The sequence below is a fragment of the Chelonoidis abingdonii genome, chromosome 9 (genome assembly GCF_003597395.2).
Source record: "Chelonoidis abingdonii isolate Lonesome George chromosome 9, CheloAbing_2.0, whole genome shotgun sequence".
Lineage (NCBI taxonomy): Eukaryota > Metazoa > Chordata > Testudines > Testudinidae > Chelonoidis > Chelonoidis abingdonii.
In genome coordinates this window covers 63,856,693-63,869,403 of record NC_133777.1, presented here as the reverse complement: position 1 = coordinate 63,869,403, position 12,711 = coordinate 63,856,693, and the positions used below count along the sequence as shown (strand labels likewise).

The 12,711-nt window shown below is 43.9% G+C and overlaps 1 protein-coding gene across 3 annotated transcripts in view; it reads left to right on the top strand.

Moving 5' to 3' along the window:
* Positions 1-2,080: 2,080 nt before the first annotated feature.
* The window catches only part of TNFAIP8L3 (TNF alpha induced protein 8 like 3), a 61,049-nt gene continuing 50,418 nt past the window's right edge, over positions 2,081-12,711 (top strand). The window contains exon 1 of one of the 3 annotated variants that reach the window (XM_032778639.2): positions 2,081-2,278. In XM_032778639.2, coding sequence (XP_032634530.1) covers positions 2,227-2,278 — 52 coding nt within the window. In that variant the 5' untranslated portion in view covers positions 2,081-2,226. Of the gene's footprint in view, positions 2,279-12,271; positions 12,386-12,711 lie in introns of those variants that run through there. The other 2 variants (XR_004373502.1, XR_012656556.1) reach the window with 2 other exon arrangements.

Here is a 12,711-nt window from a genome sequence, read left to right as displayed (position 1 = left end):
CTCTAGCGAAACACGGACTATGTGATAATCAAGTGTGGATCTCCACAGCTCTCCCACCAGCAGATGTGATTATAGTATAGGTTCTGCCCTAAGAAAAATCCAACCTGAAAACATTAGAGAATTTCTTTTAGTAGGACTTTTTTTTTTGGAAGGGGAGTGTGCTGCACCTAAGATGGTTGGTTGCAGTGGGCTGAATATTAAGCTTTTGGTATGCTTTGCCTAGTGCCATTAAAAAGTCAATGTTTGCCTATAGTGTGATAACATTTTTATAGAAGGGATATAAACTTTCAGAAGCTGATACATGTGAAGGAAGGAAAGACTGAGAAGACGGATTAAACTCGAATCCACATCTGATGGGCAACTTCCTCTCACTAGCCCTCAGAATTAAAATGCTCTTTTAATGGAGAAAGCATTTTTATACTCTTTGGGATTCTACTGGTTCAAAAGATGGGGAGTCGGTACCGTGGAGCTCTCAAGATTTTGTTTTAAATGTGATGTCTGTCATCACCTGCAGCAATTCTCTGATTCTCTTCTGGGGACTTCTTAGTGCCCTGAGGTTTTCTCCATAACACACTTACGCACTGCTTCCCCTAACTGTGCTCTCTACTCCTTTGTGTAATATGTCTGAATTGTCCCTTTTACAATAAACTATGGATGTTAAAGAAAGCAGATTCCTTGTTTAAGTTTAGGAGTTTTCTTCTCATATTATATATATAAATTCTATTCTCAGAGTTTGCTCGGCATTGGTTGAAGAGATCATTACAAACTGAAATGCAAACAATACCTGTTAAAGTCAGGCTTTGTCGTCATTGTCACTGAATCGACATGGCTGTCTGTGAAATCTCACAAAAGTCTTCTTAATATATAAGACTGGAGGTCCAAACTTTACCCACCGAGGATGATGCTGGCAACTTCCCAAATTAAGTTGCACCTGACATGCAAAATATAAATGGAGCAGATTGCAGCCACCCTCATCTTTCATATAGAGGTGTGTTCTGCACAGAGGCCAGGCTCTAGTCTGCTTGGGCCAGGTTGTGACATCTTGAGATCTGTTGTCTCTGCAGGTTGTACTTTGGCCATGCCTGATATGAAGGAAGAGGGAACACTGGGACTTTCTACAGATTGTGGGGCAAATTCTGACTCCGCTTCTGCTCTGTGCAGCAGAACCAACGCAGCAAAATGCTACATTGGGCAACTCTGCACTCTGTGTACTTCACAGCACTGCTCTGTCTTCTGTCTGCAGCAGCATGGAGGGTGAGGAGGGGAGTGAACTCCTCTGCCCCCTTATTGATCTCTTTCGGCTGTCAACTCAGATGCTGAATGAAGCCACTGTACTTAAACATGCCAACATTCACTCTTTCATGGCTTAGTTTTTGAGTAGCTACAAAGGGTAGAGGTTGTGAACTGGTAGCTGATAAAAGGTAGGAAATCCAGAGGGGAGACACACACATACAGGTAAAATGGGAGAAAGGATGTGGGGGAAGGGAGAGAAACAAAAAAGGAGAGAATCAGCAGCACATTTCCCCCACTGAACGGGGCAGTGATAGCCTGAACAGGCGATACACAAGGCGATACATTTAAGCTCTTTGGGGCAGCAACCGTGTTTCTGTTCCGTGTTTGTCCGGTCCGTGAGTGCGGCTCTCAGGCACTAAAGCAATACGAAGACCAAACATCGAATGGGTCCTACTAGAGACAGGCTCGATTTGCCCTTTGGGCAAAGCCCCTTGTGCCGTGGGCTGAAGGGAGCAGGGAGGGAGCCCCAGACATACCCATGCGGGAGAGCCCCGTGCACTGACCCAGGGCCAACCAGCAAAAGCCACAGCCCCGAAGGCGAACGGCCCCACGGCTCTGGGTTACGAGGCTGCGCCGGGGCCCAAGCTCCCTGCAGCGCCAGCCAAGCGCAGGCTGTGGCCAAGCTGGGGACGCTGCGGAGGCGCAGCAGGCGATTAGCTCAACCCCTGTAACAAGTTTAGGCAGAGCGCGGAGCCTCCGCCCCCCACGCACCCCCGCGGGGCCCGCCTGCCTTGCAGCCAATGGCACGGAGCGAGGCGGCTGCATGTGGCGGCGCTCACCCAGCGCCCGGGCTGGGAGGAGACAGGAGCGGAGCCGCCCGCGATCCCTCGCTCACTCCACTCTCCCCGGCGCCGGCTGCACTTCTCCGCGCGGCGGCGAGCCCAGGGCTGCACGCGGCGCCCCTCGGAGCCCCGGCGCGCGGCCGGCTGCACCATGGACTCGGACTCCGCAGAGCTGAGCGAAGGGGAGCTGCTCGCGCCTGCAGGTAGGGAGGGCGGCTGCCGGCGAGGCTGGCTGCGCTGCCTGGACCCGGCTCCAGCCCGGAGAGCGAGTGGGGGTTGGGGGGCTCCTGTCACTTTACACGGTTTACAGCAACTTCAAGGGCAGGACAGAGCTGCGGGGGTCTTGGAGCGGGGGGGGGGCTGCTTTAGAGATCCCTGTGTGTGCAGGGGGTCCTGGAGCAATCTCTTCCCTCGAGAGACTAAGCCAGCACCTGCCCCGAGCTGCACGCTGCGGCATTCCAAATGCAGCGCAAGAAGTTACTCGCCCCATGTGAGCCATGGGGGGTGATGGAATCAGACAGGTCAAGCTGGAAGGAGCCGCCAAAGGTCAAGTCCAGCCCCCTACACGGAGGCAGGAACAAGTGAACTTAGATCATCCCCAACAGGTGGCTGACCACCCTGCTCTTAAAAACCTCCAAGGCTGGGCATTCCCCAATTGCCCTGGGAAGCCTATGCCAGAGTTTAACTACTCTTAGAGTGAGAAAGTTTTTCCCAGTATCTCACCCCATCTCCTTTGCTGCAGCTTAAGCAGATTACTTCTTTTCCTACTTTCAGCAGAGAACAATTGGTCAGTGTCCTCTTTGTAACAACCCTTAACATGTTGGAAGATTTGTCAGGTTCCTCCTCAGTCTTTTTCTCTCTCAAGAGGACTAAACATGCACATTAGTTTTCTAAAACTTTTATCACTTTTGTTGCTGTCCTCTCTGGACTCCCTCCAATATGTCCACATCTTTCCTAATTGGAAGTGGACACAGTACTCCAGCTGAGGCCTGAGTGCCAACTAGAGTCAGACAATTGTCTCCAATACAATGCTCTTGTTAATACAACCCATACTAGCCTTTTTCACAACTGCATTACATTAACAGCTCATGTTTGATTTGTGATCCACTATCACCCCAGATCCTCTTCAGCAGTACTGAAATAATAGCTAGCCCTTCTTCATTTTGTAGTTGCACATTTGGTTTTCCATTCTAAGTGAAATACTTCGCATGTGTCTTTATTCATAAGTCCTCCACTGGGGCAGCAGCTGTGGGTTAGCAGGATCTAATGGGGAATGAATGCTGTCCCCTTGCATCTTTCCATTCCATTGCAACTTCAGGGACAGCAAAAGCAATAACTCCCCATTTTGTTGCCTGAAGAGGTAAGAAACTAGAATACAAGGCATTCAGCCAAATTCTGCTTCCTGTTACACCCAGGCAGTTGAAGTCAAACTGGTTCTTCTAGGACAGTAGTTCTCAAACTTATGTAGTGGTGACCCCTTTCATACAGCAAGCCTCTAAGTATGACCCACCCTTTATAAATTAAAAACACTTTTTGATATATTCAACACCATTATAAATGCTGGATGCAAAGCAGGGTTTGGGGTGGGGCCTGACATCTTTCGACCCCCCATGTAATAACCTCATGACCTCCTGAGGGGTCTCAACCCCCAGTTTGAGAAGCCCTGCTCTTGTGTAACAGTGTGATTTGGCTTAGGGCGTTAAATTCGGCCATAGTGTAACACACTGAACATAGCAGAGCTTGCCTGGGGACAAATCTGGTCCATTGTGCTTTATATCTAGGGGCTGCAATTTTTTTTCTTTTTATCCAGAACTACAAGTATTTGGAAGGGAAGACTTCGCCCCTCAAGCCCAGACATGCAAAATCCTTAGGCTTTTATTTTTAGAGTGTCTTAACTTGTAACTGTCACAAAAAACATAAAACAGCTGCTTTCTGGTGGCTGGAGTTTGCATAGTTTTTAGGTAAGAATGAAAACCACTGATGGAAAAACACTTTCCTCTGCCATCCCCAACCGACCCACATCCCTAAGTAGTGAGCAAAATAAATGAGTAATTGTTGACTTGTCTAGTAATTGAAGGATGCCCAGCACAGGAAGTGAATAAAGACAGTTCCCTATAATGCTGGATTTTACATTACTTTACAGTAGTGCTAGCTGCCAGCACATAGTTTTCCAATTTCAGTCCAAAGGGAAGAGTTGTACAAGAGAAAGGTCCCCCATCCCCATGCATATCTTCAGGTTTTAACTTCGCACAGTCACTGGTTGGTAACCCTGACACCAACAAAGCTGTCTACTATAGCGTCTCACAATGAAAGAATTTCTTACATATGACAGCAGATACATAATTTCTGAATCTAGTCACAGGAAGGCCCTGATTCATCTGACTTATGTTGGTGTAAATCAGGAGTAGTTACACTAGCAAAAATATGTAAGCGAGATCAGAATCATGCCCATGTTTATTGTCTGACTTATTTTGTGATTAGAGTAGACAGAGATGGAAAAGCTCTATTACAAAATATTGCAAAGCCTTCTCCTTTGAGAATGCCGGTCTACAGAAAGTGCCACTCACAACCCAAACACACTTTTTATTCCCAAGCCTTTTCCAATCACCATCTCTCCTCCAAAAATAACCTAGCCCAAGCAGAGTTCCAATTCCTGTAAAGGGAAAAGTCCATTAGAGACTTTGCTATTGATTTTAAATGAAAGACACTCAGATACTACAGCAGTGGGTGACAGTGTAGAACTCTTGGACAGATAGGAGACTTCACCAGATGGGACCTAACAGTATAGGCTTGTTTCTTATAGATTATTTTTTACTTTTGGCCAGCCTTGTTTTACAATGAAGTAGATCTGCAAGTGATGTCCTGGTGCATATTTTATCATCTGTTTAATAGCTTTATAAGGTAACAGACAAACATCAGGCTGTACATCTATCCTCTTGCATTAAGGGAGTGCCCCCTCGTGTTTTATATTCAGGGTGATGTACCATTAAAATATATAATTTCTTCTAAATGATCACATCTTACTCAAATGTTTTGAGTTACAAAGGAAAGTCAGTATTAGAGACAAGCTGCTTTAAGACAGCTCTTACCAACAATTTGTGGAGGTTAAAAGTTTATTTTTTTTAAAAATGGTTTAGAGATTGCCCTAAACACTCTTTTTCTCACAGCCTGCTAATTTTCAGCAGTTAATGCTGAGCACTTTAAACCTCCCTTTCATGCTGTTTTTTCTTCTTGTACAAAATCAAAAAAAATCTGGTATCCTCAGTCATACTGGGCAGCAGAATTAAACAGGTAGTATGTACGGTAATTCTTCAAAGGAAAAGCACTATAATGTTCTCCCTACCCTCTGCCTAAAGGAATTGTTTTACTAGCTATTCCTTATTTGTTTGGATCCACATATGCTCTGAGAAAGCACTGTGTTGTTGGATTTTTTTGTCTTTTTCGCCTACGATTGCATATGTACAGTGCAGTATGTGTGTGTATGTGAGTGTTTGATAATCATACTCTGTTACTACCACAGGCATAGAAATCTAGGGAGTTGCTTATTTCATAACCAGAGGAAAGAGAGGCTGGGGAGGAATTCATCAGTGCAGTACCCCGTGGCAGTGGCCAGAGGTATTCTGCCTGCAGAGTGTAGCAGCGGAATGCCACCAGGATAGCCAGGAGATGCACACTCAGGGTGATGTCCTGGTTCTATTGAAGCCAATGGGAGTTTTGCCGTTGACTTCAGTGAGGCTTGGATTTCACTCTCAGAAATAGCACATACACTTCTTAGATGTCCAGCATGCACTCCCTTCAGCACCAATCCTAGCTAGTGTATAGGGCGGCCAGGCCCTGGCCACTCACGGACACTTAAATTGTAATCACTTTGGGCAGGGTCTGTCTTTTTACGTGTTTGTACAATGCCTAGCACAGGGGGGTCTTAATCTATTACTAGGGCTCCTAGGTGCTTCTGCAATGTAAATATAAACCACCACCACCCCTGGAAGGATTGAAATACCTCCAGCAGTGCTAGTCTGCCCTCCCCCACTTGCATGCAGGGTGTGCAAGCCCCGGTATTCTGAAAGCCTGCTGCCCAGGTGCTGAAAGGATAGAAGAGTCCCTTCTACCCCTTCGCTGGTCCAGCTGGAGTCTAATCCCTACGTTCCAGGAGTCTTGTTTCCTTCAATAGCCAATTAAAGCTGAGTCTACAAGAGGAACAGAAGTATTTTTTCCATGTTTATGAACGTACTGTGGCATGTGTATATTGTATGCAAAAAGCTCCTTGTATTCAATAATGTGGGATATATATTAGTTATACTCAAAAAATCATCATCTCCATACTAGACTATCCAGCCATCCAAGACTTGGCATTCATCACAGCCTCTGTCTCATCCCTCCCTGCTTTGTACTCAAGCTAACTTGTAAGATAAATATATTTGACTATAGTGTCTGGACAGACTTGTCCCACAGTAGAAGTACTAGACATGTCTTCATTCTTTTCAACACACACATTGTATAACCCAGTTTATTAAGGGGAAAAAAGTTGAAAATTTGGGATGTAGCCAAAATGTGTAAGCAGCACATCTCCTGTCCAGCATCATGATTTTTACTATAGACTAGTCATGCTTACTCCATAAAATGTGATTGTCCTATGGAACCTTTTTCCTCCAAAAATTGAGCAAGTAATACTTAGAATATAACACAGCCTGAGAATAAGAGTGACAAACATCTAGGGATTATTTTGTAAAAAGTACTTTTCAGAAGCAGAATCAAGTTTTTTAACTTTATACCAAAAAGATGCGGAAGAAATGAGGACTAGTTACCAGTGAAGGCCCTGATCCTGCAAAGTCTTCATTTTAGGTGTATGTGTAGTCCCCTTGAAGTCCATGAGCCTAATTTAAAATCTATGAAGACTAAGACACTGTGATAATCTGGTCCATTTTTCTGCAGAACACAGGCCATAGAATTTCAAGTTGCCCACAGTAGTCATGGTATATCATTGGTGTTGTGGAGTGAGTGACAGAAAGAGAGAAGAGCAGATCCTCATCTGCTATGCATTGGCTGGCTATCTTCTACCATATTGGTTTTAAAACTTATTACAAGTGCTTAGCTCAGAATGCAGACTGCTACTTTTTTACAGAGAAGTATTGCATTTATATCCTGATCATATGAGGACAAAGGGCTAAATTACCTCTCTCTCCTATAAAGTGCTGTAAGGCCCCTCCTCCCCCTTGAAAGTTTATTCTATCACAAGCCTGATTCTGGAACCCTTTTTAGGTAGGGTGACCAGATGTCCCGTTTTTAAAGGGACAATCCCATTTTTGGGACTTTCTTATATAGGCACCTATTACCCCCCACCCGCTATCCCGTTTTGTTCATAGTTGCTGTCTGGTAACCCTATTTTTAGGCCAAACGCTCACCGTAATCAATGGGAATTTGGCCGATGCAGGACAGCAGCTAGGGCCCCATGTAGCATTCTCAGCTGGTGATGGGGCTTTATAGAACATTAACACTTAACAGTTTAGGATTTTGTATGCTGCCAGTGGCCAAAGCAAGCATACCCTATGGCAAAATTACTGGCCCTCTTGAAGTAAGTGGGAGTTCTGCTATTGACTTCAATGAATTAGGATTGTCCCCTGTCACTTCAGGCACAAAAAGCGTAATGCATATTAAAAATTGATAAATTTTCTAAACTCTCCCATGGGAAATAAATATGCACTTAGTAAACAGCATCAGATTTTAAAATGATTCATTAATGTAAATAGGGCTCTAAAAGCATGCATTATTTATTTGGAGCTGACCAGTTATATTATTTAATTTGGACTGTGTAGTAAATCATTGTCCGCAAATCATTTATCATGTTAGATGATCTGCATACGCATTTGCGTGTGAGCAGTACAAATCTGTTTTGTATTTTATCTTGATAATAAGTACAGTCAAAAGCCATTCTAGACAGAGCCAAGATACTTTTGTAAACAGACTTATTTAGAAACAGAAGGAGTAGTGTTATAAATAGTAATGTTAAAATATCCTGGGGCAAAGTTCTTCGAGACAAGAATTATGGAGGTTATGCAGTATTGAAACTGTATCTGCAACATTTGCAACTACTTTTTGGAATGGCACAGTGATCATTTGTGGAATGTATGTGGACATAAAGGTTGCACTTTATCAGGGTGAAAACCTGGGAGTTTTTTTGCCTTTCTGTAACAGATCTGAATCAGCAAACTGGGAAGCATAATAGGGTCTAGTCAGGAAGAATCTGGCAAGACATTTACACAACAAATAAACAGTATTCATAAACACTGGGGAAAGCAACTGACATGTTGCATAAAAGCCACTGTGCATTACTTCATGGCTGCACTCACCAACAGCGTACCCAACTACTTGGATAATGACAAAGGGCTCTCTTCACCCCTCTCCTGGAAGGCACAGAGAGGTTAACAAAGCTGGATGAAAAGTGACAGAGGTATGGAGTAAAGTGCAGTCGATGCAACACAGTCCTGCCTTTCCCTGGAAACCTGTGGAAGCCCCTCTGTGACCTAGGGTTGAGGACATAGTGTAAGCAGGGGGAAGGCCAGGGAGCAGGTGGTTTTTCATGCAGCTATTGGATCCTGGAACAAAACTGCCAGGAAACTGCAATGGCTTCATTTTAAGCATGTGAGCAATCCCTCTGAAGTCAGTGGGCCTACTCTTTGTAGATTTTTAAAGACAGCGATAATCTAGTTCATCCTTCTGCATAAAACAAGCCATAGAGGGGATGGTCCTTCCTGGACATGGGTTAGAATCTGCAAGATGATGCTCTGCTTACCACATTAATCCTTGGAATCTACAGTGTTTGTAGACCACAGCTCTTTTCTCCCATCCAAGTGGCCACTATTCCCTATTTACTGAGAACTCCAAGTTTAAGTCATGGACTGTGGTTGGTTGCCATGATAGAAGAGTCAGTCAGACCTCACACATGCTGTTACTGTACCTTAGCAATTGCTATATCGCATGACCTTTTGTTACTGTGCTGTAGTGTTGGTCCCTCAAGCGGATAGTTTGCTGCAGATTGGAATTTAGGGCTTAATTTTACGAACGTTCAATAGAAAACAATGTACTATTCTCAGGCACTTCTCATTGTAGCTGCTGACAGATCAGAAGTGAATTCTCTTACCTCTGCCTCTTTCACTGTTCTATTAACTGGCTTATCACACAATTTTGATTCTTCAGCCTCATTCTGCCTTGGTCTCCCATGCTGTGCATGGACAGTTGCTGTGCAACACAGATTGTGATATCAGTGATACTACCTCTCATAACTAATAATGAAGTCCTTCTTCGCTGCACAGTCAGTGCGCTATTCTTCCTTCCTTTGCATCAAGAAGATATGGGGAGCTGATTTCAATTGTTTGCTTCCTGCAGCTACACTTAAAGATTCAATGATGTTTCATGTAATAACACAAAACGCCCTACAGTTCCAGGTGGACACAGTCTTCTCCACTTCTGTCGTGTGTTGCATTGCAGCAAGCTGTTCAACCACCATTGTGTTTCACTTCAGAGGTGAATGTTTATTCCACCCAGGGTTGTGTGAGATTTTGTTATTGTGTGTATAACACTGAGCTCCTCTGTTGGAAGTTTCTGTAGAAGTGAAATTTACAGGGCTTCTGTTTTTCACGGTTTATTAATTTAATTTGCCAGGCATTAGTTTTAGCAATTTGAGTTTTATGTAGATGTCCAAAAACTCATAGTTTTATGGGTTTTTCTTTGTATATACTGTTTGTTACGTATATTCATTACTCATTTCAGCAGTTTATACCATAATGAGTAATTTCTTTGTTATGTTCCCCTGTGTGCTTTAATGTAGTACTGTTTCTAACAGCACTACATTAAAAATGCACTATGCAACCTTTAAAGCACACCAACAGGTCTGCACAGACCAATTAATGCACAAGACTTCAGTGTGCTTTAGAAGTCATACACCTGTTGTCCAAATTGCTGCTCTGTGTAGACAAGCTGCTAGAGCCAAGTAACCATTTCTGATGTTTCCAGTGCTTTTAATTTGTTTTGTATTGGGGGTATTTTACAGGTTAAACCTAAAGTCAGAAGCTCTACTTCTGTTCCATAATAATCTGCTAAATAAGGACTCAAGTAAAATCCTGGAAGAATATTATTTATTCACCTAAATGCCACAGGACTCTTTGCTGCTTTTACAGATCTAGACTAGGCACTTATCTGCATCTACAGGCACCTACATATCTTTTAAAATATGGCCTCTTAAGAAGGATTTTGGCATTATCGGGACAGACATGGCTGAGATTTCTCTTACTAGACCACTAAAAGGAGATCAGTCTATTTATCCAAATACAATTGCCACTAACGTTCCTTCTCAGGGCACTGATCTTATAAAGATCACACTGAGTAGATGGAAAGCCAGGAACAAAACAGATTCATAAGATAGATGAATACCAGTACCCACCAAAATTTCAGGCTTCTGCCTTTAAATTTTGGATTAAGTTAGGTGTCTGAAGGTTGAGAGCAGCTCCAGCAGTCAGTTGTTGATCTGCTGGTATTCAGTTATCCTCCAGACCAGTGTACCTTCTGCTATTCTCCAAGGAGGTTGAGGGAGAGACTGGTTTTCTTTTTAACTATATACAATTGTTAATTTCAGCAAGCTGTAAAAGAAAATTGCACTGATTTTGGTTTGTGCAAGTGGTTTAAAGTTCATTTAAAAGAAGGGTAGTAAAAAAAAGTAAAAGACCAGATTGTGGCCTTAGAAACCAGTGTCAGTTTAGGGTCGATACTGCAGATAAAATATCATTGCATGGCAGTGGCTGGAGACATTCTGCCTCCAGTGAATAGGGGCAGGTAGAATTATACAAGATGAAAACATGAGGATTGTCAACACCTGTTAAAAAAAGAATAGCTTGTGATCCTCCCACCTTTGAGGATGCCGAAAGAGAGGGCAGGACTAAGGCTATGATTCTGCCCTTCTTCTTGGGTGTCTAAGGCCACTGATGCTGCTGAGTCCCTTGCAGCCTGCTCTCAAGATTGTTGCAGCCAAAATTTTGGCTACCACCTCTTGCCTTTACCTCCTTCCATTACTCAGCTGCGCAGGAGTAACTGGAAAGCTTCTTTGCTGCATTTCCACCTTTCATATCTCTAAAGTCCACACTCCTCCCTTTCTGCATTACTAACACCGGGATCAGCTCTCATCTTAATTATTTTAACTTTTCCCCTCTCTGGCCTCACTGCCTCTCACTCAAGGCTAATATCTTGCTACTGAAGCCATCTCCTCCTGGTGCTCTGCCCCTGTCACGCCCTTTCTTCTGGAAATTTCCCCCATTGACAAGCCACCTCTTCCTAGTGAATCACCTCATCTTTGTTTCTCAGGCCCTGCATAATCCCCCACCACCACCACCACCACATCTGTTTCATTTCCACACACACAATTCTTCCTGCATTCTTCCCACTCATCTCTCCTTTGTTTCTCTCCTCCCATTCTTGGCTTCATCCGTCTGCTATTGAGACAGGGAGTGGATCTGTCAATAGTTTATATTTCATGACAGTAGAAAATGAAGAGGAAAAAATCATATTCCCTTTGTCGTCAGCAGAGAGAGAAATTGGAAGTTCTCAGCAGGTTGACGCTATCTCACCCCTATAACAAAGGGTAATGGACTTGGTTAGCAAAGATGTGTAAAGAAGAGAGATCAAAAGGGATTTTGAAATTCTGAATGTGCCAGACAGGTAGGTGTGGGAACCTGCCAGACAGCACACATGAGCAAGTAATTGTGTGGGGAAACGTGTAACCTAATCTTAATACGATAATCAATACTAAACGCTTGGACTTCAGCAGCAGATCAGGTGTGTGAGATACACATATCTGGCTCTCAACACAGCAGCATGAGGCTGTCAGACTGACCAATGGAGGTCAGAGAAAGGAAAATTTACATAACTAGAAAGCAATTACCTTCTCAGTGGAGAGGCTAAGGGTTGCCTGCCTCTGCGGACTTTGGCAGAATATTCATATGAATTACATTATGAAGACAGCTTGAGTAGCATTCTCTCTCCAATTTTAGAGCATCTTAAGGAGTTTGTTGTGTGGCATTTCACACAGACTGGCCCCAAAGAGAGCAATGTTCTTCAACCTCTGAGGAGAAGGAGCAAAGGCAAGAGCCTAAACCCTTAAATCTGGAGCCTAAACCCTTAAATCAGTCTCTGGCCAAAGGGCATGGACAAGGGCAGCCTCTTCCAGTGACGTGTGTTGCAGAGGTCTAGCACATGCACACGTATGAGAAGACACCTATGGACCCAAGAGGAGGAGATGTGAGTTGGTGGAGGTGTGAGCAAAAGTGAGTTGCAACCTTTTCTCTGTCCTCATCCAAGAGTTCTCTCCTTCAGATACCATCTTAAACCCACTTATTCAGGAAATCCCTCCTTCTCCCCCCTTTTCATTGCTGTCTTGTGTGATTTGGTCTTGCCTGAATGAGATAAAGTTGGATTTACAGAACGTACAGGAAACATGTTGTGGTAATCTAGCCGTCCAGTCCCAGACCTGGACTTTAGTGTCCACCAGTCTGGTCCTGTCCCAAATCTGGACTTTTGCGTCCAAAGTTTGGGGGCTTACCTGAAACTCCCCCAAGCTCACTACCAGCTTGGATATTCTCGCTGCCACCAG